We start from the raw sequence: 27568 nt of genomic DNA, 5'->3' as shown, positions 1-27568 counted from the left end.
TCTTGTACTGTATAAACCCTATCAATTCACCCAGAAAAAAATAATTAATATGATTTTAAAGAATTGAATTAATTAGGAAATCATCAAAGCCAAAATAATTTTAGTGTGGAATTATCAGAAAGTTCAACTTTTTTTGACAGTTCATAGTGAATTGAGGATTAAAACATGTAAAGGCAACTTTCCTGAATCCCAACTTTGATATATTCTGAACCACCATTTATGTTATCTAAAAGAAATTGTTCATAATAGTTTGTCATGATAGGGTGGTCAAATAAATAGAGATAGAGAAAGTTCTAATTACCATTTATGGTTGACTTGGTAAGGATAAAATAGGATTACTTTTGAGGAAAAAAATAGAGTGGTCAATTAAGAGAGTGGTCAAAGTGATAGGGTTTTTATGGTAAAGCTGGGCTGTAAGATTCCTCATGTGCTATTTATAGCAATTATGCAATCTGTGTAAACAGTGCAATGAAAGTAACATGATTCCTTATAATGCTTTTGATGACCTTGAACTTCTTAAGTTTGAAACATTTGTCTCTTCAGTGTGCTTTCTCTGAGTAGTACAGTCTAAACTTATTCAACAGAACTTACTTACAATGTTAATTTGAAAGTTAAATAATATGTGCTTGGTTAATAGGATGAAAATACTGATATTACCAAAAGATAACCAGCTCAAGATTCTTTATAACCTGACAGATATGCTGTTTTTTTATGACGTAAATCTTGATTTAAGCAAGTCTTGTTTACTTTGATTAGAATGTAATTAACTCTCGTTTATTTGCTATTATACACTAATATAGTCTGATGAAATATGCAAATCTGTATTTTTACGAATTTTTTTCCATTTTGGTCAGGCAATCCTGAAATGAGCTATCAAAGATATCCACCTTCTTCATCAATACATGTGTCACAAAAGGTTATTCTCTACATAACACAGCAGAGCTCTGTCAACTGTTCTGTTGAGTCGCTTGTTTTTCAAAACCGCTGGTCAGACAGCTTCAATATTTGGTTTAAATGTCCCTAGGATGACCTTAGTGAGATAATTTCATACAGTAAGGAAATACTTAATTTTGTATCCATGTCTATAGTAGCTTCAGGGACTTTGGCCCTATGTTTTATTGTTCACATGTTTCAATATCTTGACTGTTTCACATTTCAAAGTCGCTTGTTATGCATAGAGGGCAATATTTCCTTTGCTCTGTGCAGAAATATAAGATTCCCGTGCCAAATCTCATGTCATGTTATTGAATACAAGCATGTTCCTCGAAAGTCCTTTCATTTTAAAGCCTCTCTGAAAGCCCTTGAAAACAAAACCCAGCCGTGGAAATTGATAATCCACCCGCAATTTTCCAAAATGTCAGATGCCAGTCATTACACCACAACAATGAGATGTAAAATGATATATGAAAATTATATACCGCATTTAAATCATATCTGGGAAACGGTATTGACAGCCCTTGAAAATTGCTGAAAGGATGCTTGTCAGTCCTTGAAGTGCATGTGAGTGTATGGTTCCTGTTCATCAGAATTATTTTGACTATGAGAGAGGAAAATTTTAGAAGAAAAACACACTGATTGCTTTCATTATTTAATGTCAAAGATATTGGTTTCATAATATTCCCCTCTCTATCAGGCTCATAAAGGTATTGGAAAATTGTGAATAACAACTTTCACAAGCTTAATGTTGGAACCGCGTGGGTGGAAACAAATCCCTGGAATTGACAGGAAGGTTTTGAATTCAGCAATGCCATGCATTTGAATGATTTTATCAGTGCAGTATGAATAACAGCTGTAAACTGAGCTGGCTGATTAAAGGATACAAGTATCACAGATGTCTCATCTACAAAGGATAATAGAAAGTGCAGCCTAGCGCTTATAAACCAAGCATCTCAGTGAAGAAATGAACTGTCATACAGGTAATTTTGTGAATGGTGCTGTCATGAGATTTTACCCATGTAAAATATTTCTGGCATTGTGTTCCTATCACCATTTTTAGCTGATGAAATCATTGACTGCTGCAAATAATTATTTTTTTATGTCTATGATGACAATGTCAGGCAATATGCGAGGACTGCTGCACTACTTGTGGTTACGCAAAGGGACCCAAGATAGCCATAGTTCTGTGTATGAAGATATTGTGAGAAAACAAATTGTCAGATATAGCCATATTAGGTGTACATAATGAATTTATTTCTTCAATATGTAGTATATCTAAACACAGTACATGTGATAACCGTATTGCACTTGCTCGTTAAAAGAGACTCCATCACACCACCAGAAAGACGAGCAGACCAGTAGTCAAGCACAGCGCCCTCACAGTCCACAAACTCAATCCATGAATTACATATTGACAGGCAGCTTCCCGTTGTAAATTATACCAATGGATGCAAGAAAAGAGATGAAACTCTGGAATTTTTTGCAAAGAACATACATGTCAAGTATGCTTAATCTTATACAATGAAAATCTGGCATTATCAACTTTTAGTTGAGCATTCATTTCATAAAAAGATTATGAAAATCACAGCAATATAGTCAACATGTACTGTCTCTGGTTAAACCACAATTCAAACATGGCCATTAAAAATGACAAACATGATTTAAATTGAATTTGACATTGGAAATAAATATTTACTGTACTTTGTGCATTTGCATAATATTACCCTCTCTATTTTTTTTTTTTTTTTTTTTGGGGGGGGGGGGGTTGAAGTACTGCCACAAATTGAATATCTTTGTAAAGCCTATGTGAATATATGTGATAATGCTGCTTTTCCATCATAGAAGTCATTTCTATAACTTACTAAATGCAACTAACCCAAAAGTAATCATAATACATTCAAAACAAGTAATTATGGAAAATGAAATTTGTTCTTGACAAGCTGACAATACCAATTGTCACTAAATGCTCCACTCTCTGAAATACAAAACTGTAAATGCCTACACAAAATGTAACTGAGATTTTTCATAACCTCCAACAAGTCCCATATTTTATCTTTCTACAAATTCTGAATTCTTATCTGGTTGAGAATCGATAGGACTTCATATGAAGGTAGTTTATGTTTTTGAAATTTCCATCTGACTGTTAAAACATAAATATTGAATCGTGAACTGGCATGGATCAGTCATGATGGGTATATGACACATCACAGGGTCTTTGTGACACGACAAGTGCCATTATATCACTGACATTACTCTTTAAAAATCACTTTAACACTGGTCATGTGCTCTCAAGTTACGACTTAACTTAGTTGAGTGCACTTAATATTTTGCCCCTCAGATGATTTCCTGTGCCATGTAACGTATGGTACTTTTTCACCTACATGTAAACAAACAAAACACTTGATGTTTTTGAAGGTTGACAAAACAGAATGAAAACACAAAACAGAAATATCTAGGTATGTAATTTCAGCCGTGTCTACCGATTCTGTAGAACAACTTGAAAACTTCAGTGTTACAGCACAATGAGAGAACAAAATTTCCACAGAAATTGAAAGAGTGACTTACAGACATTCACTACCAACTATTTGTACACACTTCAAGAGATGTGGAGATAGCCAAAAACAGTGAAGACAAAAGTTTACACAAAAGCTACGGGACTGTAAAAACAGTTGGCAGTCAAAGTGAGGTCAACATTCATTCTAAATGAATACCCCTCCCACTAGCTGTCATCCCTAATTGCAAGTGTATTGGTCCAAGTGTATGACACAAAACAATGGGGTCATATCAAATCAGCAAAGCTTCAGGAAAAGAATTATATTATAGAATATTATAGAAGTCTTGGTTGACAGAGGTGCTGATAACTTTCATGTATTTTATGTTTTATATTCTTGCATGAATATGGGGGTTCATTGACACAACTTCCGACTTGAGGAGGACACAGATGAGACACTTGGGGACGTCATGACAGAGCTAGTTTGATCACAGTTCTGGAGTGGCCACTGTCAGCAGTCCTGTTGGTCTGAGACATTCGATACCTCCATGCATCACACAGACTTTGGGGAACCCAAGCTTGACCATCTGATTTGCAAACTGCAGAAATTTAAAAAAAAGGTGAAAAAAAAAGGTGTGAAATTTATGATGAGAAAAGCACATTAGTCTGACAGATAAAAGGAAGAACTGGGGAGTCACTCAGCTTGGAAAATTAAATGACAAAACATGATTTGTTCTAGTTTGATCAGGATGTAGCTCTACCAGCTGATGGGTTCCATTATCTTTCATGCCATCAATTTGTTTGTTTTTATGACAACAATCAAAGCCATCCTTGGTGTAATCTTAGCAACTATGCTTCAAAAAACTCTGCTATTATCATCAAAAGTCTTTGCTGACAATTTGGAGGAGCAACTGAGGTTTCACAAGGGATGAGTCAGTGTTTTCCCGTGAAATACCAAACAACATTTGCTTTATTATATACCAGACATCCGTCACATACTTACGTTTGGCGCATTCTTGCCTTTACTTGCCACGATAGCAATCACCCTGCCTCTGTATCCATACAGTGTTGTCACCGCTGGACACGGAACCAAGTCACCCTCCGGACTGAAAGCTTGATTGAACGGAATGTTCACACTGTTGGGAATGTGACCACGATTAAAACTGGTACAGAAGATTTAGAGTCAAGGAAAATTACGATAATTGATAAATTCACTTGAAAATGCACAGAACAAAGATATGATATGAGGTAGCATTGTGAAATAAGGGGAAAAAATGGATCCATTTCTGTGTACTCATGGTGCAAATTGTTCATTAATCTCTCTCTCTCTCTCTCTCTCTCTCTCTCTCTCTCTCTCTCTCAGTGTTAATGGTTTTACTGATTGACAACACTGTTAGACAAATTATTGTACTGGGCAGAAGAAATACACGTTAGACAACATGGAACGAATAAAGAAGGGTGGACGTTGTAGAATGCAGTTGTCACAACATGTCAAAAACTACCTGGGTCCTTTTCACTATGGTTAATAGAGCATTGTACGGTTATCATAAAATGGGCACCTTCAGTTGAAGACATTTTACAACTTCTTCCCACTGGGTCCACTCTTGAAGTGCCTCGACAATACAGTGCATGAGCAAAGGTATAAAATATTCACAACTGATATCATTTGACATATAAACTTACACAATATCCACCCATACACTCCTTCATACAGACAAGTTATGCTATGCTTTGTGAATTAGACGGACCAAACAGATCAATGCACAATGGCTTAACCCCAAAATTGGAATGGGCCACGGTACAAACACAACGACAAGCACAAATGTGGATGAAGTGATGCTGTGTATTTCCAAATGCGTTTGTACACAGTGGGTTTGTTTGTACTGCCATCACATGATGGCGTGTACTCAGAGACTGTAGACCACCGTGCATCACTTTTTATTCCACAGAAGAACCATTGTCAGCACTGTTTTCTGAATTATTTTAATTAGAAATGAATGTGGGGTGAGGGCAGTGCAAGGAAAATGGCATTCACAATGAAATTGATACATGTATTAATGAGGAATGGGGAGGAAGTTTCCTTGACGATGAAGATGAGGGCATTTGTTGAGCACAGTGGGAGGATACTGAAACTCTGCATGAAAGTGAAGAGATGTGAATTATGAGGAAAGGGGGGCAGAAAGGTCATCATGTGAGGGGTGGTTATGGTGGGAGGTAGAGGGAGGTAGAGGGAGGAGGGAAGGGAATAAAGATGGAACAACAAGGATACTCTTCACTGCTCCTGACATCAACAACCAGCATCTTAGGTCTGCTAGCTTTGTTTTTCTTGGCGGGACTTCTGCTGTCACTGGGGCCTTTCAGTTCACACAGCTCTATCAGATCCTCCGCGGATATCCTGGGACACACTTCAGACTTCAATTCCTCCAAGGGAAGTGGTTCCCTGGACTGTAAAGGAAAAAATAAAGACACAATCAACGTTGAACAGAGTCCATACAACCCCTGTTCTAAAATGTATCAGTCCAACTACCCCAGTGTTCTCCACGAGGGGTTTTTGACGGGCGGTGTGCCCGGCTTCTTTTTGTCGCCGCCCACCTTTAATCTCGCCCGCCCACCTTTGTTTTCTGTCACCTAAGGGACTGGACACAAATTACAGGGGGGGGTGGGCCGGTGTTTTTTGGGGGTGGGTCGCCATTTTTCGCGCAAGCATTTTTGAAGGGTCATAAAATTTTGTGCAAGCCTATGGGGGAGGGTCACCTTTTTTCATGCATCAAAGCTGAAATTGCATGTGCACGTTATGGAATACTGAAAAAAGAAAAAATACCTCCTGGCACTTTCATTTTCTGCCATTACCATTTTCGGCGCGCCCTTTGGGCGCAAATTTCAGGTATAATAAACAATGTATTGATGATCCAAGCAGCCACATTGATTTAAGTTGTTATGATTTCTACTTATTCAACACTATTGTGCATAACTGTCCCCTATAATAACTCTTTCAATAACAATTTGGGAGATTACTTATTTGACATCATTCTCCCATTGACAATACATTGGGTATAGGTCGGTGTCAAACGTTCATGTCGCTGTATGTACATTTTTTAATTTTTTGAGGACATTGACAGAATACAAACTGTTCAGAATAGTGCATAGTGTCATCAATAACAACTGGAAGCTTCAGGTCGAACAACTTTTGAATAACAATTTAGGATCAGATAACCTATGAGTTATTTGTAGTTTCCTCATAGCCTACAATGTATAGTGAATCAACATTTTGGTGAAATTCCAAAATCAAATTTCTTGCACAACCATTGACTTGAAACCACTCTAGTCTAATCATGAATATTAATACTAATAATTAGGTGTACATTAATGCACAGGTTTACCAAGTTTTGTATTGGAAAAAAATTATTCATAGTTTCATCATAGACTGCCATGTATAGTGAATGGACATTTCAGTGAAATTCCAAAATCAAATTTCTTGCACACCCATTGACTTGAAACTACTCTAGTCTAATCATGAACATTAATACCAATAATCAAGCATACATAAATGCACATATTTTCCTATCTTTTTATTGGAAAAAAATTATTCATAGTTTCATCATAGACTGCCATGTATAGTGAATCGACATTTAAGTGATATGCCAAAATCAAATTTCTTGCGCAACCATTGACTTGAAACCACTCTAGTCTGTCATGAACATTAGTACCAATAATTCAGTGTACATAAATGCACAGATTTACCTATTTTTGTATTGGAAAAAAATTATTCATAGGGTTTCACCATAGACTGCCATGTATAGTGAATCAACATTTCGGTGAAATTCCAAAATCAAATTTCTTACACACACATGGACTTGTAACCACTCTAGTCTAATCAAGAACATCAATATCAATAATCAAGCATACATAAATACACAGATTTGCCAAGTTTTGTATTTAAAAAAAATTATTCATAGTTTCTTCATAGACTACAATGTATAATGGATCCACATTTCATGCGAAATTCCAAAAACAAAGTTATTGTACACAGATGCACATTTTACCACCCTCTTCTAATCAAGCACAATTATGTCAATTATTGAGGGTCCATATATGCACAAATAGTGCAAATTTTTAATTCTGAAAATTTTTTGACAGTGTTGTCATAGACTCCCATGTATAGTTTTGTCATAGACTCCCATGTATAGTGGATCAACATTTTGACAGAAATTCCAAAATCAAATATCTTGTTCACATGTGCACTTGTAAACAACCCATGCTAATCAAGTATATCTATATCAGTTATTAAACATCTGTATATGAACAGATATAGCTAGTTTTATACTGGAAAATACACGTTCGTAGTTTTCTTATAGTCGACTACATGTATAGTGAATCAACATTATCGATAAAATCTAAAAATTACATTTTTTGTACAGGCATGCACTTTTTACCTGCCACTTCAAGCAAAGTACATTTACATGAATTATCACACACATATGATTTGATATTTCTTGGACAACGCGTTATATCGGCCACATTTTGCCTTCCTTTCGGGAGGGCGACTTAAAAGTATAGCAAGTCAGAAGGGGGTCTTTAACACATTGCGGGTTTTTTTGGGGGTATTGAGTAACAGGGGAGGGTCACTTATTTTCATGCACGGATAAGGGGGAGGGTCACTAATTTTTGTGCATGAACTTTTGAAGGGTCACTATTTTTTACGCAGCGGTTTTTCGAAAAACACCGGCCCACCCCCCCCCCTGTATTTATGTCCAGTCCCTAAACTGTTTTCCGTACAGTTTGTCCGAACAATATCTGAAAGCCTATTGAATAAAAATGACAGCAACTGACAACGTCGTGTAATAAAGCGGGACCGTTCACACATCTGTCGGTTTGTTTTGCGACTGCATGCAATCCTCAATGTTCTCCCCAGGCCCCGACGGCCCCGATCCTTTATTTTTTTCGCCCGATCCTGTTTCATATCCGCCGGCGCCGATACTCTTTAGTAAATGTGGTTGAAGACCTATGTTTCTCAGCGGCGATTTTGTCACGCTCTTATTTCAGCAAGCTTTTCAAGTGTGAAACGGCCGTAGTGCCGATGAACACTGGCTAAGACTTCAATTCAAAAAGCTTGAAATGTGCCGACCGTACCGTACAGACACCGTCCATTTCATACAACGGACACGGTACACTCGAAGGCTCGGTGTTGCATTTTTGCCAGCGGACACTCAGTCAAAGCATCTATGCTATTGTCAACTGCCATTGCCGCCGATGTCTCGTACTTGTAAGGATCCGAAGGTCAGGAAAAGTGATTTCGATCAGATCTGGCTAAAATCGTACGATTGGTTGAGACAAATATCAGATGCAAAAAAGTATGGTACTTCGCGTGCTCAGGTCGTTGCGTATCCGAGCCAAGTTAGCCATTTTGAGATCCGTGTGTACGTCCACATGACGTGAAGCCATGTGTGTCATTTCCTGTCATGCATTCGTAACTTGCATGGATTCATTCGATTGACTTTGAGAAGCAGTTGCGTTTGATCAAGTTTCAAAATCCGTGACCGTTTTAAAATATCAAAGGCACAATGAAATGAAGTAAAAAGAAACTGCACGAGTTAAAATCATCATTCGTGTGATCATCCGAATACAACAGCTATGTACCGTACATACGGTTCTGTAGGCCTACTGTATAGTTCAAAGGTCGCGTGTGATCGAGATCTAGTGCGCCAGCGTGCTCCACACAAACATGCATGGCAGCCTACGCCGCGCAGTTGTCGAAGTTTTGTACGTTTGCCGAACTAAGAGTCGATGAAATTTCAAATCTTTCTCTTGGAAATACTTGGTATCATTTTTTTCGGGCCTCCCTTTATTATGAATTGAGTTTTAAAGTCAACGTATGTTTCTCTGCAGGCATGCTCCGCTGACTCCGCATTGTAACTTTATAGTGCATTTTTCAGTCCCGTGTCAACTTGTCATGGACGTAAAAAAAAGACGTTCATGGCTTTACCAATCCGGCTACAGACAAACATATAGTAACAGAGGGTCACATGAAAACGTGCCACCATTTGCCACCGATTATTTCGAACACTGATTACTTCTCATGTAGGCCTACTTTTGAATTTTCATGTTGGTATTGTGCAATATATTTACTAAATTGTGTATTGTTTGTATTAGTTCAATGTGTTTTTTTTTCACTTTTGATGTTTTATTATTTATTTAAAGTAAATAGACAGGATTTAAATGTAAAAATAAATTGTATAGCTTGCCATTAATCACTGCTGAATGGAGAAAAATATTGAGAATGTCAGAAGTATATCTCATCACTGGAGTGCCTTGTGAATAGCCCTGGTGATATGTAAATTGTATGCAAATATTATGCAAATACATATGCTAATTAGCCGCCCGCCTTTAATTTTCATTTGTGGAGAACACTGTACCCATACTGAAGACAATGGATTCAACTTCATGTATGCTGTTGTGCTGTGAAGAGTAACACCCCTGACTACTACTGTATGCCCATTGCTTATCTGACACTCAAACTGACTGGAAAATGTGACCCCGGCAGGGCTTGAAATTAGCGGTAGTCCAGCATCCATAGACTTCAAACTTTTCCCTGGGGCTACCGAAATCCAAATTAAATGGTAGCCCACACGGACTACCACAGCCTGAGACATGAAACTCTGTCAATACTTGGCGTGCGATGTCCGCTACTTTGGGATTAGGGAAGGACCATTAGATCATTGGAGGTGGGGTGGTCACAATCAGATTGAGAATATTTATTTTTAACAACTGTAAATTTTGAAAATTTTTTTTCCCAAGTGGGTCGTGATGTGCTAATTTTTTTTTCTAAGTAAACTGTCAGATTTATGATGTTTTTGTGTTCTGATTTTATTTTTTTATTTTGCAAACTAGTCTGAAGATTTTTTCCTAACCTTTTACTTTGAAATTTTTTTTCTGTTTTGAACCACCCCTCCCAAGATCTAATGGTCCATCCCTTAGCTAAATGTATCAACCCAACTGGACATAGAAAGGCCAGACTATGACTTTGTTATGCAAATTACAAAGACGACAGTACAGTGGAATTTTTGAAACAAAATTTCAATGTCTGAACTGATATACTTCGATGACAGGCACAGGAAGTGATGGCGAATGAAAATGCATTTTCATTAAATTTTGGTCGTAATGTATCAATCACAATTACTGGGAAATTATGTCTCCTACCTCCCCATAGAAAGCGTATGGTCTATTTTTAGCCCTGCTACATGGGCTGAGACAGATTATTCATTGCCATGGCAGCTATCAAAATTTGCAGACAACCTCCGAGTATGAGACGGGCAATAGGTCACCAAACTTTTGAGTGGCACTGTTTCATTTAGGTTTTAGGTCTGCAAGTATTCCCGTCAAATGTCAATGACTAGAAAATTCACTTCATACGCAGAATCATTATAAATAGGTATTTTATTGTCTGCTTGATGAAAAAATATCCCTAAACCAAAATTGCATACGACCTGCAGCCACAGTCACTGGGCTACCAACTTCAGAAAATGGTAGCCAAGTGGACTATCACGGAAAAAAGTTAATTTCAAACCCTGCCCCCATGGTGAATGACTTGATCTTTTGACGAGTTCACCCTACTGTAGACAGTAGGGTGTTTACTCAGGTCACAGTGACTGTGTGAAGGACCAGACACTGTCTAAAAAGGTAAACTGATAATAAACATCGTCAGAGGTGAAGTATTACTAGACTTTGAAAGGGGTGGTCACAACAAAAATGGCTTTCTTTTTTGTTTCCAAGATTTGACTTTTCATTCCAAGAATTCAAAGCATACACACTTTCTTTTTCAATTTCTACAATTTGACCTTTTCATTCTAAGAATTGATAGCGTACACACTTTATTTTTATTTCCAGGATTTGCCCTTTTCATTCTGAGAATTCAAAACATACACACTTTCTTTTTGATTTCAATAATTTTCAGTTTTCTTTCCGAGAATTCAGAGCATTTATACTTTCTTTTTCATGAGTTGAATGCAGCTTCCATTTGTATCAATACGTTTTTTGTTTTTGGCAAAAGCATAAACTTTTATAAACATTTAATTTAAGTTTCACAAGCTGATAAAAGAGCTCAATATTGAAATGTCATTTATAGACATGAATCAAATGCTCTTTTACACTGCAAGCAGGGGCAAGGCACAATAACTGGGTTATTTTAGCATGGCCAATGTACATCTTAGTTTTTCAGTTTGATTACATGCTATGAAAAGTCATTGCAAAATTGCAACTTTGTTTCGATTTGCTACTGATATCAAGGACACACAAAGTACTCGGCCAATAGAAGGGCACTCCTGTTATCAGATCGCTGATATGATTGACATGCATACTGCAGTTCATTGAGATCAATGCTGTTCCACTGAAACCTGTGATATGCTCACACGCACACAGAACAGGTGAAGACAGAAAAACACAAAAAACTTTGTCTGATGTAAATCTATAACAAACAACCAACCCATGAGGAGGTGACCCAATATATGAATCAAAAATCTCAATTTCAAATCTAGGCTAACTCAGACCTACATGTGATAACTTGGGCCTGGGGCAAAGTTCTGCCATACAAATCAGTCACATGACTCTACACAGGCCACTTATCTTTGCCATTATTGTTCAGGCCTGCACATATCTAGGTCGTTCTGCCATATTGAAACAACAAGTTTTCACTCCTGTGTCACCTGAGTGTGAGTTATAGACGCCAGACAAGATGGCAAGTGGTGAATTGCTGAGTACATGTCTGGATGAGATTGAGGCAAATCTGTTGCAGTGTGCTGTTTGCGCAGGGAATTATAGAAATGCCAAAGTACTGCCATGTTTCCACAGTCTCTGTGAGCAGTGTATAATTGGGCTGGTAGGCAACAGACAGCAGATCACTTGTCCCCTGTGTCGATCAAACCATTATCTTCCAAGAGATGGCATCGCTGGGCTCCAAAATAACTTCTTTTTGAACTCACTGGATGAACTAGTCCAGAGGTACAGACCCATCATCACTGGTCAAGACGAGACGGAGCAAGAAGGCCAGCAATGTGAGTGCAGCGGGCAAGGGGAGGTCACAGTTCACTGCGTGGACTGTGACATTTCCTTGTGTCAAGATTGCTTTGATGCGCATGACAGACTGCCGGTCACTACAGCCCATGTAACTCTCCCAAGAGATGAATATGAGAATGCAAGGCTTACAAACCCTGACTCTGTACAGCCGCCAATCCCTTGCTCCACCCACCCCGACCGCCACGCTGACTTCTTCTGCGACACCTGCCAGAGTTTACTGTGCGCACAGTGTGCGATTTTAGACCACCCCCGGCCTGAACACCACTACAACTCCTTAGAAGAAATGGCAGCCGAATACAAGGATGAACTTGAAGACACCATGAAGACCTTAGAAGACAGGGAAAGGGAAGCCAATGACAGCGAAGAACAACTGCGGAAGATTGCAGATGCTCTGAACGAACGTTTCAACACCATGACTGTGACGCTGGATCGCTATGTTCAAAGAATGGTCATGCAGACAACCGTGAGAATCAAAGAGAGCGGAGAGAAACTACTGCGACAGCTACAAGAGGAGTACGAAGAGAGAAAGGAAAAGTTAGAAGAGCAGCTGGAAAAGTTGGAAAATGGCAGGGCAGAGCTCAGCAGTGCAAAGCAACGGGCAGAGAATCTCAGAGAGTACCACAATGCTGCACGGTTGTTGTCACAGAAAGCAGAGATGGACGCCAAGATAGAACAGGCAAACACAGTCCTGACAAAAGTCTGCCCCGATGTGGACGATACCATGGTGTTCAGAGGCAGCGATGAACTGTACGAACCAAAAACCTTTGAGGTTGGAGTGATGCTGCTTACCGCATATGAGCTTGTTGATGTTCCAAAGACTGCCAGCACTGGCAGGAGGATCCATGCAAAAGTCAGGCAAAAATATGCTGACACCGGAAGAGGTAGTATGCCAAAAGTCGGTGATATACGTGCCAAATTCACGGGCCCTGACCAGACCAGGGGAGATGTGACAGTCACTCAAAACAATGATGGAAGTTTCTCCATAAAATGTTGGGTTACAATGACGGGAGAGCACTCAATGACTGTGTCAATATACGGGCAAGAAATACAGAATTCACCAGCTATTATACAGGTTCATTGACATTGTAAGCAAAACTATAACTTACTTCATTTTTTTGGCAAATTTTTATGATCTAAAGCAAGTTGCATGTGGCGGGTTTCAGTCAATTTAAAATATTGCTGTCAAAATCTTATGTTTGAAATCAATGTCCAGTCACACAATCTGAGGGTATCATGAAGTATGGACTACTTACAGAAATCTCTTTGATAAGGAAGATGGGAAGGTGACAACTTGCTGGAAGGCAGGATGGCAAGTTATCTCCCACCATGAGGCAAATAAATGTCCACTTGGAGGTTGACATTAGTTTTATTACACGCCTGTCAGACCACAAATATAAACTGTACTTGCATGTCTGGCAGCGTAACACAACTATGCATTCTACCATAGACAGTAGAGCATACCTACACATTCAATATGTGTATGTAGAGTATGTGACAACCAAAGCATGATAGCTTGAGGAAGCTAATTGAAGGCATACTTTTTTTGATTAGTTTTTGAAGTTGTCTACGCAAGATACAGTAACATACCACCTGTGGTTTTTCGTTGTCCATGGAGTCATCGACTGTATCTGATGAAACTTAAAGTGCTAGAAAAATGGGTTAATTTCTGATTCAAGAACTAACAGGCAAATATTTTATTTGTTGATCGCTACAGTCACCATATCATTGCTTGTACAGGCTTATTATTACATGTTAAAGTATTTCAATGTTATTTTGATATCAGAAATTTTTACACCCGGTAAACTACAGACAATGATAAATCATTTTTGATATTTTCAATCCCATATCACCCAAACCCTCCAAAGTATTGTTTCTCAGATGACCTCTGACAGTCTCCCTCAAAAATCTTTGCATAGTCAAAGGTTAGAGCTCCATAACTGCTGGTTCAAAAAATTCTCTTGAAGACATCAGCAAAGGTAGAGATGGTTACGTGCCTTAACATTGTTTGTAATCAAGACTGAATTCTACTCTGTTCTTCATGCTTATAAACTTCCTTTTCCCTACCAGGTCCAACTTTTCAGACACCGATAACATTTCAAAGATGTACTTATACAGTCTGAAGTTGTCACTTTCCACAATATGGTTGATTCTCCATGATTTCAGTGTCCCATTTTGACACAATTCATGGGAACTTTACAAAGCTCTACAAAGACAAAGTCAGTGTGTTTCCACTTATTTTTGATAATGTTGTATCGATTATAAAGTCAGTTAATTGAATATCGTGAAAGATGCTGTGAGTGGTGTCACCAAAACATGATACTTTCAGACCCTGCTTGTAAACAGAACAGATAATGATGCAATGCAAGAAATACTTGCAAACAATTCAACATTTGATCTGACAAATCACCAATCTCTACACACACAATCCTGTCATCAGTGACAGGACTGTGCACTGTGTATAGAACAGGCTGTATGCCGATTTGACACGATACATAATTTTTCATGGTACATTTCTATGACACCAAGTTGATTTTCTTGATGTAAGAAAGGGCCAAGAAAGGTAGCAAAAGTATCCCTTTTAATTGGAAGAGTAAATTTCACAGAAGCTTTGGTGGAATATATGCCATAACACCTAAAAGACAAACAATAATGTGGTTTTGACATTTTCTAACGACTACATGAAAATCTACAGGTGGGAATTATCCCTGGCTGCTAAGTTACGGTAGTATGCACCAAGGGGAAATATGTTCAAACCCTAAAATGTTCACAATACTTAACTGTTTCGCTGCATATGTGGATCCATTTTGAAGCTTGTGGGGTACATGAAATTTCAGTGTGACTTACTTTTTGTGGAAACAGAGAATTTACTGGTCATATTTTCACCACAATAGTGGCCATTTTGAATTTCAAACATCAGTAAATAATGGGTACTTTTTAAACCAAGAGTTCGCTCTGATTTTGTTCCTGATAGTGAAAGAGAGCGGTTTAAAGCTTCTTTGAAGAAAATTTGAGTAAAACTTGAAAAGCTTTCAGTTTTGCGGTGTGTACCGCCATAAAGTGAGACAAAGATGTTACTTCTGCTCTGGAATTTTCACGTTGAGAAAATAAGTACAGTGCGATAAGTTCTGCTCTCAGGCAGTAGACCTAAGTTTTGTAAATTATCTTCAAATGTTTTTCATTGGTTTTACCAAAATTCTAATTGAGTAAAATTTAAGTTACTTTACTGAAATATGGCAAAGAAAGTCTTACCTCCCTGTAGCTGTCAGGTTCACAACAAGAGACGGCCGACATTTTGTTATTGGTCCACTTTATACTTTGACAAAATTTGTACCATACCTAACCATGGGCAAGCACTTTGTTGTTAGGAGGACTACCATCCATTTGACATCTATGAACAGTCATTTGTGAATTTTATTCATTGGGAAAGCTGCATCAAACTTACCAAATCGGTCTTGGGCGTGTCATGGTAATCGGTGCTGTAGTAGGACACTGGTTTGGTGACATAGTGACTGAGTTTGGCGCCCCCAACCGCTTTGTGCGGGTTGGCATGCTCTCGGAAAGTGGCACTCTTTGGCGTGTTGCAGAATATACGGATGGAATCACGGACACACCTCTCAATGTCAATGCCTGGCAAGTGAAATAAAATATAAATGACAAATTGCTGTTTCTCTCGCCGTAGAATTCTTTCTACACAATGATAAAATATCATTTCAGGGCCCAACTTTGATGTAGATTTCACAAAAAGGCAAAATGTTTAGCTGTGCTCAAACTTTTTATACAGAACTTTTATACAAACTTTTCATAAAGTACACATTTTGTACAGAAAGAAGTAGACTTATTCATGTATTTGAGTGAAAGAAATATAATTGCTATGACATTGTAGTTTATATTTGGTGTTTATATTGAGAAGTTTATGCCATGTACCATGTACCTTTTACAATTTTTGATAGATTTTGAGAAAAAACGTTGCACTTGTTATGTCCTTTGACAAGAAACTACCCTGGAGACGAAAGACTCTGAAAATAAAAAACTGCTGTTCTTCTTGATAAAAATTGTATTTTGTTTGACTCATGTTATGTTTGCAACCAAAAAGACACTTTGTTATATTCATCGTGTAAATAATCTAACCCCAGTAGAAAGCACCTTTGGGACAGATGTTCAGACTCTGCTTGTGGGGGCTGATTTGGAAGCTTTTGGAGTGTTAAGTTTTCACCGGCTTATTTTTTGGGAAAATTGAAATTTGTTTTTTCCCCATAGCAGCCATTTTAAATTTCAAGCATTGGAAAAAAAAATTGGGTAATTTGTTTCTCTAGTCCAGTGACCCTTACTTTTTATCCTTGGTTTTAAAAGGGAATTGTTTAAAGTTCCCGGAGGAAAGTCTTTCAATTTTGAAGCACCAACTACCTCAACTATAAGTTTACACAAAATAAATCACAAAGCCCTGTTCAAATGGCTGAATTGGACAGAATGATATCTGATGAAACTATGGATGGCTCATTTTGATAACCGTTGGATGATTTAAACGATACTGATATTTATTCAGTGTTGAAAATGCTTACAGCACTTCTGACATAAAGAAACCTTGCACCAACAACCTGCCACTTGAGGGCGCCAAAACCTCTGCAGAAACAGTACTGTCAACACATCTCACCTGGCATATCAGAGAACAGCAGAATGCATTCATTGAAACCAAACATCAGCAGCTGATCCCGGAGTTGTTGCAAAATGGCTACCCCAATGCATAATGGGAAGGATGAGTTGCCTAGCAACAAGGTATCCCAAAGATGAAATATCTTATGCAGAGGAAATACATCTGTGAAAAAAGTACCAAAGCCAACTCATAGTTATTAAAATGATTCAAATTTCTGTAAGTGTGGATCAGATTTATACCATAAGAAATAGTTTTAAATTGTTGCTACACTAATAGTTTTATTTCTTCTGGAAAACAAGAAATTAAATTAGTACGAAATATAAACTATAAATTTTAGTGTAGGGAAGTGACCAGAAAAACAGCAATAGTTATGCAGAAAACTGAGAAACTGCAATCATGTAAAGAAAAAGAAAAGCATTCTTGCAAAGGAAAACAAAAATACATAAAGTATTAAAATTCTGATGAAGACCACAGAAAGCTTGTATGGAACCAGTCTGTCCATGGTCTGGGTACAGACATCATTGTAGAAAAATACACTGTAACCTTCAAATGTATGAAAATCAATTTCTTACAGATATCATCAGGGATGAGTGTCTTCCAATCTTTTGGTTGAGACCTGATGGGCTACAAGACTATTTGACTTATGTTGATGCTTGTCAAGATACAATTGTATAGTGAGTTGTTGATTGCCAAACATTGTTCATGTATTGCTGTATACAAAATCAGCACCTCTTGGTATCTTGCAGCTTCGACCTACCATTTCCAAATCACAGCAAAGACTGTCACAAATTCTCAAACTACTGGCAGTGGGAGGGTGAAAATACTTACGGGCAAACATGGTCAAAAACCACGGAATGGAGTAGAGTTCCGGAATAAATCCGATGCTATCCATGTGACTACTGAGTTCCGGATCATGGAAAGCTATCAGGTGACTGAAAACTGCTAAGTACTCTGCAGGGAGAAAGAAAGACATAGATTAGGCTGTGATTGAGAGTGGGCTGTGTCTATAAATATAAATACTACAGGTACTCATTTGTTATGCTCTATATCTTTGGTTCACCAAAGTTTTGAGAACAAGAATGTTAAATGTTGTTTTGTTGTAGAGAGTGAATATGTGACAGAACTTTCTTATCAGTCAAACAATGTCAAAAAGTGATCAAATACTGGTATGTAAAGTTCTCGTAAAGTTCCTTTGAAACCCACATGTTGCGCATGTAAAATGAATTGATCCTTTAATGCCAAAGTTTGAAATGACCCTGTTGGTCCAATATGATAAAGTTGGACGAAGGCAGACTAACACAATAGTGAAAGGGTCAGATAGGTGAGAACACGGATTTTCTTTTGCAGAAGGCATAATTGCCACATCACTTTAAATAGCTCTGATTGCAAATGTCTGTTTGTTATCAAACAAAGCATTACAATGTGCAATATTTGCTGTTACCAGCAGAAATTTAAACAAATTTTTGGGGCATTTTGTGCCACGATGGACCACTGCAGTTTGATCTGCTCAATCCTCTAGCTTGCTACTTCTTATGGATTCTATCATGACACTTATAGTGAAAAGTACTATAATTTCATCAGCCTTCTATGTTTAGTGTCCACATACCCTGTCAACAATTTTGGACATACATTAAAATTTGCATGTTGAGATTTCTATCACGATGTCATTCAGAAATACTAGTAGACTTGTAAAGTTCATAATATTTCAAAGACCTGATATTTCCATGCAGTGTTCAGAAACTTTCTCACCTTGTATGACTGGAGAGTTGTCCTTCAGGAAAAACTGGTTCAAGTACTTGGGGATAAAATTTGAAAAACAACTGAAAGCCAGAGCTGTAAAAAAAACCAAAATGTTCAGATGATTTCAGCTGGGCACTTTTTGAATTGTTTTCCACTCTACGCCATACATATGAATAACTATACATATCAGTTGAGACTACATAGAAATACAGATGGTATCAAATGAGGCAGTGTGATCTTCTGTTGAATTCTGAGCAAGCACTGCACTGAAAATCTAGTACTATCATCCACAATGACTGTATTGCATCTGAGAATAAAGTCCAGGCCTACACGCAGGGAACCTAGGGAGTATGCTTAAGTTCAAAGGACAAATGTCTCACCTTCGTTATTGAAGTTCAAGTACAGAAATGGAGCACAGAGTGAGTCAAGGCCCTGCCAGTAGACCAGACCAGGATTTGACATCACCCAGGCTTTCAGAATTCTTTTGAATTTGGCGTGAGCTTCCGGCGACGAGAGCAACTCATCGTACTGATGACAGCGTGGTATATCAACTTCTATCTGTCTGTCAGTTGGAATGGGACTCTCCTTGTCAATGGAATCATATCTTCCTTGTATGTCGCCCTTGTGAGAGTGAAAATATTGCTTTTACCATTCAGTAACATCGTCTGACAGATTATTCATGTATGCTAATTGTATCAAAGAGTATTATTTCATTATGCAAAACTTATGATGACTCACTATCAATGTTGCACATTCATGACCTAGGATTGTGCACTGTATAGTGTTTGGTGGTGAGTGCATGGAAAGTACTGATGTTTGATTACGAGGCCTGGACTTTGTTATGTAATTCAACCTTATCAAATTTCGAAAACATAAACTTTTGATTGGCTCATGGGAAATTCAAACCCATTCTGTTGGCACATCAGGTTGATAATTTATTGCTATACACTGTTTCATTTCACATGGTTTCTCACCAGACTTTTTTGACATAATTGTCAAATACAAAGATGAAGGATCCAATCTAAAAATGACATGTAATACGGTGAATGAACTTCTGTTGAAAGATACACAGACACAAATGTAACACCATTTTTTCTATAACTAATATTACCTCAACACCCAGCAAGGCTGCCCAGACAAGATCCCTTACTAACGGAGGAGTATCAACTCTCGCCTCTTTCCAGATTCTCTCTCGGTTGTACGGATAGCCCTTCACAAGTCTCTCATACAGAATAATTCTGTGAAACTGATCAAAAAAAGAAATAAAATAATACAACTTTTAATCGACAATCAATATTTTGGCACCAGGAGAAAACACACTGAACATACATTCTATGAGTTCTGATTCATAAGTATCCACGAAATGTGTACATTGGCTGGGTAAAAAGAGTGTTAATGTAAAATGCTCCTCGGGGACAGATATTCAGACTTTTACAATATTTTTTGGTCTACCACTTGTCAGAATTCTTTTAGAAGCTTATGAATTATTAATTTTCACCAATTTATTTTTGTGAGTGAAAATTTATTTTGTTTCCAAGGGGCTGACACTGGGATGGTAGCCATTTTGAAATTTTGAGTGTCAGTAAATACTGGATACATTGTTTCTCCAGTTGCAAATTTTGCACTTTGACCCCTCATTCTCATTCTAATTGATTTTGAAAGGCAATGGGTCATATTTTTCTCACAGAAAGTGCGATAAAAAGTTCAAGTCTTTCGATATCGAGGTGTTTGAGGTGGGATCTCTTATTCAATGTTGTCTCTACTCTTACCTGATACTCGATATCTTTTTCTCTAATCACCACTTCCAGTAAGTCATTACTGCTACCTGAGGTATGCATGCTATTATTTTTCCTGTGAAAATTCAAAGAACTATAAGTGATCACCGTAAATTTCAAATACGACAAACGCACTTCAGAGATTTCTGTAAATAGAGAATACTGTACACTTTAAGCTAAGCTGTTTGATGAACTTAACTTTTTGCAGCGTAACTTTATGACTCTGTACTCGATTTCATTCTACAACACTCTGATAAGATGCAAACTTAACTTCAAACAAAACTAAATGTAGCATTTGCAGGAACTTATAGATCAATTAGCCTGGCTCCAAGCTGTGGTTTTCAGACTGACATTTTATGGACACGATCACAAAACCACAGCCTGGTATAATCTGCACAAATGTCTCTTCTTTTCAGGGGGACATTTGATGCAAATGAGTAGAATACAAGGTGGTATGGCCAAGGTACAATGTAATGGTATCCACTGGTGTCAACTCCATGACAGATATTCAATGAATTCAACACATTACACATCTAAGAAAGGTGAAAACTTCATGGTAAAGTGAACTGCCTATGTGAGTGTTTTTCAAGATGCGGAGGTGACATCACCCAATGTCAAAGACGGTGTACAAGATCCAACTTACTCATCTTCAAGAAGAGGATAATAAGCTGCAGCGTCAATATTTTCAAGCCTCTTCCTGAGTGGTTCAATAGATATGCAAATTGTTGTGTCGTCCAATAGAAAGCTGTAATCCCTGACCAGACCATACCGCTCATTGTCCACTGTGTTAACACTGCAGGAAATATAACGTACAGAAAATATACTCAAGATGCTAATCACAGGGAACTCTGGTAACTTATACAACGGGCTTTGTTTGTTCTCTATTGACACCACATTAAAATATTTCAAGTAAATGAAAGTTGCATTGTATGAAAGGGAAAAAAGCACTTTAGTTATGAAACTTGACTTGGGAATTAACCATAGGAAGAATTTATAATCTTTCAAGACTTATTTCAGATTAGGCCCCCCAAAAAAATTGTGCTGTTCTGATTACATGGTTTTCAAAAATAGGGTAGGTAGGTAGGGAAATTTTTTTTTTCATTTTTTTTTATTTCTCAATGTGCATTTTGTACGCGTTCAAACAAACTACCAGTGAACAATTTCCTCATGACACGCACTCAAATTGAATACCAATTTATTAAAATAAAATATTCATTAGTAGAATTGAAATGTGTGGTTTATTTGACTGCAACGGAAATTGATATGGCTAAATTACAATTCTTTGACAGGAAAGTGAACTGTTTATCCACAGGTAAGTCTGACTTGTAAGAACTGACACAACACAATGTTTACTGTCATCAATGCAGTGTTTCATCTAGGATACTATACCAGGGGGGATTGGTCCCCCTCTACTGGAATTTTTGAGGGGGATTTTAAAATTTGGGGGGGATTTAACTGAAACATTTAATGACATCTTATATGTTAGTTTTAATGTTGCAGTGATGTCACTTGTGTTATACTACAAGCCATAAATCACTTGCTTACACAATCCAAGCTTCTGGCTCCAAATACCATCCTCTATAAGATTTTTTCAAAAGTCAACAAATTTGGGTATCACTGTTGCGAATGTATAGGGCTTCCAAGAGTGGCGGACGGCTCATTAATATTCATAAGCTTTAATATCCCTAAAAATTGTAGCTTAAATGCTTAAATATTCTATATATTTGTTTGTACATATTCTGTATGTTTGCTTTCTTTGGGCTTAATGTACATTCAAACATAAAAATTAACAACAGCCAGCCATTGCCACTGTACCTTCAAGGGATTTTTTCATTTTCACTGAACTGTCTGCACTACACAAACCAAGAAAAAAGATCTATTGTAGTTATAAAAGAATGTTTTGTAGGTTCTGAAAAAAATAATGTGCTTGTTTGTCACGTTTTTACTGTGTGTATATCATCCCTCACTATTGTAAGTTTGGATCAACATTGCCCTTTGCAAACCAGTGAGCTGTGTTTTGTAGTGACCTAGCTGGTCTTGTAGTTTTGTGCTCAGACTCAGTAGAGCTAAAACGAACAACTTAGAGGGTCAGATCCCTTGTTTTGAATTGAAGACGTAGTCGAGTTTTTCTCGATGTCAGATTTGCTCCAGTTGCTTTTTTTTCAGTCATTTTAGAATGGGGAAAATAACAAACAGAAAGGTTGGTTGTCACCGACAGTTAATTTTAGGGTTTATTTGCCCCGAAAAATGAGTCAGTGTCTGCTCACTGAATTCAAAAACTGGGCCCGTTGACACCACAGCTTGCTTCCATGCTTTTGCAGTCATGCTGCACGGTAACCGGAGAAGTTGGCCAGTTGCGAATTCGGCCAGCGCCGGTGCCGACCAACTCGGCCAGTGGGAGAAGTCGGCCAGGAGAACTCGGCCACTCGCAACAAAGCAATATGATTGCATACGCATTCTCTTCACAGTTGAATACTTAATCGGCACATGCCAGTTTTAACTTTTTACTACCATAATTTTTGTTATTTTGTGGGTTTAAAACTACTATGAACATTCAGAAAACAACTCGAAGAGGTCCCACGTCCACCCTGCAAAACATGTACGGTCTGCCTCTGTGTTTCTGCAGATCGCACGCGTACCGTATTAAAGTTCAGGCAAACATTATGCCATTTCTTCAGTAAAATTCATGGCTTCACTATCTCCTATGACTTTTTAACGGACTTCAAGCGTAACCATGACGAAGGCTGCAAAACTCGCTGCCACGATCGCGATATACCACCATCTTTAAGGGGGAGACCCACATTCACAGACACTTTTCTTTAACCTGATTTTTCACCATTAAAATGAATCTTTAACCCGACATGTAGTATATGTTTGGGTAGCTCGACAATTGAAGATTATAAAAATTGTAAGAATATTTCAAAACCTGTTTGCGTGTGTTTGTTTTGCTCAAAAATGTGTGTTTTTGAGTTTTTTCACTTAAAAAAGTGTAAGTACGAGAGGGTGATGGCCATTGGTAAGTCGTTTACTGCAATCGATAGCAGGGTAAGGTGTGTAAAAAACCGTGTCTTGGATTTTTGATACTCCGCTTTGTTTTTGCACAATTAGCCTTGAAAGTGAGAAGTGGTGGATTCTGAATAAATTAACAGCTTTTGTCCACGTTTGTCACGATATCTTTTGTTTTTGGAACATTATCGGAATTCTGAGACACGGTTTTGTAGAAACAGTCACAACTACAACCTGTGTAAAGATAAGGCTAATCCGTCAACACGGCGCCAAGTTACACTCTCCAGAAATTGCGATACATTGCCAAAAACGGAACGGACTAAATCGCAGAAATGTGTATGCGACCCTTGGAGTCGCACAAAGTCAGCTAAAATTCCGGTTCGCTCACATTTTCGGTGGAAATTCCCAGCCAATAATGAAGTACAGGACTTTTTACACAATTGTCTGAATTTGTGGTATGAATGAAATGATACATGACGTGAAAATTGGAAGAAAATGAACACTGAAACGGCCAGTTCGCGGCGTAAGCGTTAGGCTTTATTTACACAACTGTCATTCCGAGCTAAATCTGGGGATAATCTTCTTGCTAAATACAAACTAGCGTATATAAGGGCCGTTCACATTAGCCCAAAAAGACTAGGCCTTGTCCTAGCCAGGTTCGTGGCCGACCAAAAAAACACGTGTGAACGCTTCTGGCCGGCCACTGTCCGGACAATTTCTGTCCTAGTCGAGAGGGGTGGTTTTGTGGCCGACCCAGGTCTCTGGCCGAGCAGTAAACAGCGTATGTGAACGCGTTTTGTCCGACTCAGGTCCCAGTTGACGCCCTCTGTAGTTGACATGCAGTGTAGTCTTTGACCTATTCGACGATTCAGTATCATTTTAGACATGGCGAGTCGAGGAGTCAACTGGGCTACGGAAGAAATCAAGTGTCTTTTAGGCATTGGAACGAATATATGGTGAAAAATCTGATGGACGGCACGTCAAGGGATCGAATCGCCTACAATATCATCTCACAGCGTTTGTAATAAAGGGAAAGCGGCTGCACATATCGCCTACACTATTTTTTCGTTCTCTGTGTTTGTGTTTGATTTTGTGTGTTTGGCTATTGGTGTAGATATAAGCCATGGCGAGACGTAGCCGTAATCTGGCTGTCGAATGACAGGGTGATCCTTTGACCCCGGCCTTTGACGCTACGTTTCGAAACCAGTGTGTGGTTTCTTCCTCAGTCGCTTTTCTTTGGAGATTGCTCTCCTTAGATTTATGTTTCACTGTTCGTGGTTCGTGGTTCGCGATAATTGTTGGTACACCCAAGCCCCAATATACTTAGGGAAACCGCTGGGAATATACCTACATCGCAAAGAGATTAGCTGGCAGCACTATCGCTATGTGCATGAAGTTTGGCAGATCATCTTTCAGTCTATTTATCAAAACACCGTTGGGTGTCTCATAAAGTAGAGGCCGTTTATTTGCATGACCGATAAATTACTGAAGTAAAGCATTGACTTTCTATGAAGTTAAATTGCTTTTGCCTATGTGTATCACCACGTCTGCGGTAAATTTCATTGATTTCCTATTTTCCTGAAGTTTTCTTGACCGTTTTGCACGAATGACAATTAACTCGCACTTTCTCCAACTTGAACAGCCCAGAATCAACTCGCCCGAAACCAATGGTTCTACTCCGGAATAAAAAGGACGCGATGCGTACGCCGTTCTACATACTCAGTACGCCCAAATAATCACGTGATGCCGGTACAAACAGACCCACATGTGTACTGAACGCGTATGGAAATACACGTACATCTGTGCGCGTTTGCGCACATGGCTTTGTTTGTACCGTGGTCGATTCGAATTCCGGGTTTGGCCTATTCGCCCGTTGTTTGAGATTTACACGTTCTACCGCGTACCTATGCACCCTCCGTTGTCGATTTAGTCTAGTAGAGGGTAGAATCGAGACTGATTTTATTGGAACAAAAATATTTCGCTTGATTGACTAACACAGCCAATTTTAAGCATTTTCTTCAATTTAGAAAATAAGTCATCGCCTTTCCTTGACATTTCCGTTTCGTTTGAAAATGCTCTGTCCCATAGTCGGTGTGAACGCTAAGGTTTGGCCGTACTGACTGAGATATGGCTCCTTCTTTAGCTATATTTTCAGAATTTCGAAAAGATGTCGCCAACTATTCCTTTCAGTGCACACTGCAGGTCTGTCTACGTTTGCAGGAAAAGCTATCGTTGCTTCCCAACAAACTGAATTCGGGCCGGTTGTATCGGGCCAGTTGGAATGAGTTGGGTTCTGAGTCATGAGTGGTTTGAAAAGGTACCAGTTTTGCACTGGGTAGATCAGAAGCGAAAGGAAGGTATCAACAGCATCGATGAAATGCCTTTTTTCTCACCGTGTTTTCTCATTTCTCTGTATTTTTTCAGTGATGACAATTTGAAAATAGTAATTTCGTGTCCGCTGATCGTGACGATTTGATAGCTCTCAGAATTCGAAGTACGAAACGTCAGTGCCTCCGGGCCATGCCAGGCCGCGGGAGACAAGACAACACATTTTCAAACTTTGAGTCATGCCAAGTTTACCTTCTCGATTGGATACGTTGAGGTCAAAATACGAACTTTGCCATCGATTAACGATTAAAACTATGGCATTTCAGCATTCTTTGAAATTGATGATATGACTGTCCTTTTCCGTTTTACATTTCTTGAGAAAACTCTACTATGTGCCCACTTTAGTCCGATACCCCCCCCTGAATAATGATATTATCCGTATGACGCATCCAAATAAATGTGACTGAACAGTGACGTATGTCTGCTTGTGTCATGTCAAGGCCGAGACTCGCACAGGGTGTACTACGAGACGACATCGACTTTGCCTCTAAGCCGAGGTTGTCAGAAATATATCCGAGAAAAAAAGGTCTTCTTCGAAACCATGAAAGCCGTCGATGAAAACTGTAGAGGTTTATATGGCTGACAGTTGAAGAATGTTTGTTCATGACAAATTCCCGCCACGCCGCGGACCAGCAGCAACGACTATCCACACAATAATTTCAACTTGATAATCAGCTCATACATGGAACCGTCAGAAACCCAAACTTTGTCTGTATTACTTGTAGTTCTCACAGAATTTCGCTACGACATGTCGGATAACAGAACCTCGAAGCCTGGAAGTTTTACAAGTAGTAACTTTTTAGAAACTACATCGGTGCACGGCCGATAAAATACGGGTTACTTACACAACTGTCTATTCTCACTGTCACTCTAAGAATACGCATCTACTTTAAAGCGGTCGGTCGGCAAATCGGTTTCTTCGAAACGAGATTATAAATTTAGAGACTTTGAATTTTCACTCAAGGAAGCCATCCGTTTGATGGAAAATTGTCGAAGTACATGCTTGAGGTAAGATGACATATCGCTCGATGGGTGTTAAACGTGAAAAGGTTCATGTTGTACATCATATAGAAAACTACGCACATTGTAAACCTCGACGTAAACTGATCACTTTATGAAAATAAAAGTTAAAAATACGGATTTCACCTCAATGCCGGACGCAAATTACAGTTTTTGTGAGACAGTGGTAATGACGGCATTTATGATGACAACGCCAGTACAACGAAACGAAGTCAAAGTCATGACAGTACCTATCTCTCTTGCACTTTTTCTTCAGGGAAAGTCTGTCGAATTTGGTTGCTTCAACATGTTCCCTAGGCAATGGAATTTACCACAGCAATTCAACAAAAACTGGCAAAAGCAATGTAACTTTACTTGTAAAAGTTAATCCTTTAATGTACCATCGTTCACGCTATATGAACGGCTTCTGCAATAGTGTTTTGTCTAGGGGACACCGCATACGCACCCCGCAGTGTTTTCGATAAACAAACTGCAAGATGATCTGGTGCACTA

The 27568-nt window shown here is 38.5% G+C and overlaps 1 protein-coding gene across 1 annotated transcript in view; it reads right to left on the bottom strand.

Annotated features, from left to right (window-relative positions):
* Positions 1 to 2168: 2168 nt before the first annotated feature.
* Positions 2169 to 27568, bottom strand: part of LOC139131008 (TBC domain-containing protein kinase-like protein) — a 35563-nt gene continuing 10163 nt past the window's right edge. The window contains exons 8-18 of the mRNA XM_070696906.1: positions 21306 to 21455; positions 20657 to 20738; positions 19999 to 20133; positions 19268 to 19508; positions 18897 to 18980; positions 17976 to 18098; positions 17148 to 17309; positions 15939 to 16123; positions 5697 to 5872; positions 4431 to 4590; positions 2169 to 4026 (exon numbers count right to left, since the gene is read on the bottom strand). Of these exons, the coding sequence (XP_070553007.1) occupies positions 3916 to 4026; positions 4431 to 4590; positions 5697 to 5872; positions 15939 to 16123; positions 17148 to 17309; positions 17976 to 18098; positions 18897 to 18980; positions 19268 to 19508; positions 19999 to 20133; positions 20657 to 20738; positions 21306 to 21455 (1609 nt within the window). The 3' untranslated portion in view covers positions 2169 to 3915. The remainder of the gene's footprint in view (positions 4027 to 4430; positions 4591 to 5696; positions 5873 to 15938; positions 16124 to 17147; positions 17310 to 17975; positions 18099 to 18896; positions 18981 to 19267; positions 19509 to 19998; positions 20134 to 20656; positions 20739 to 21305; positions 21456 to 27568) is intronic.

The sequence above is a fragment of the Ptychodera flava genome, chromosome 4 (assembly GCF_041260155.1).
Source record: "Ptychodera flava strain L36383 chromosome 4, AS_Pfla_20210202, whole genome shotgun sequence".
NCBI lineage: Eukaryota > Metazoa > Hemichordata > Enteropneusta > Ptychoderidae > Ptychodera > Ptychodera flava.
This window is presented reverse-complemented; position numbering and strand designations above follow the sequence as displayed.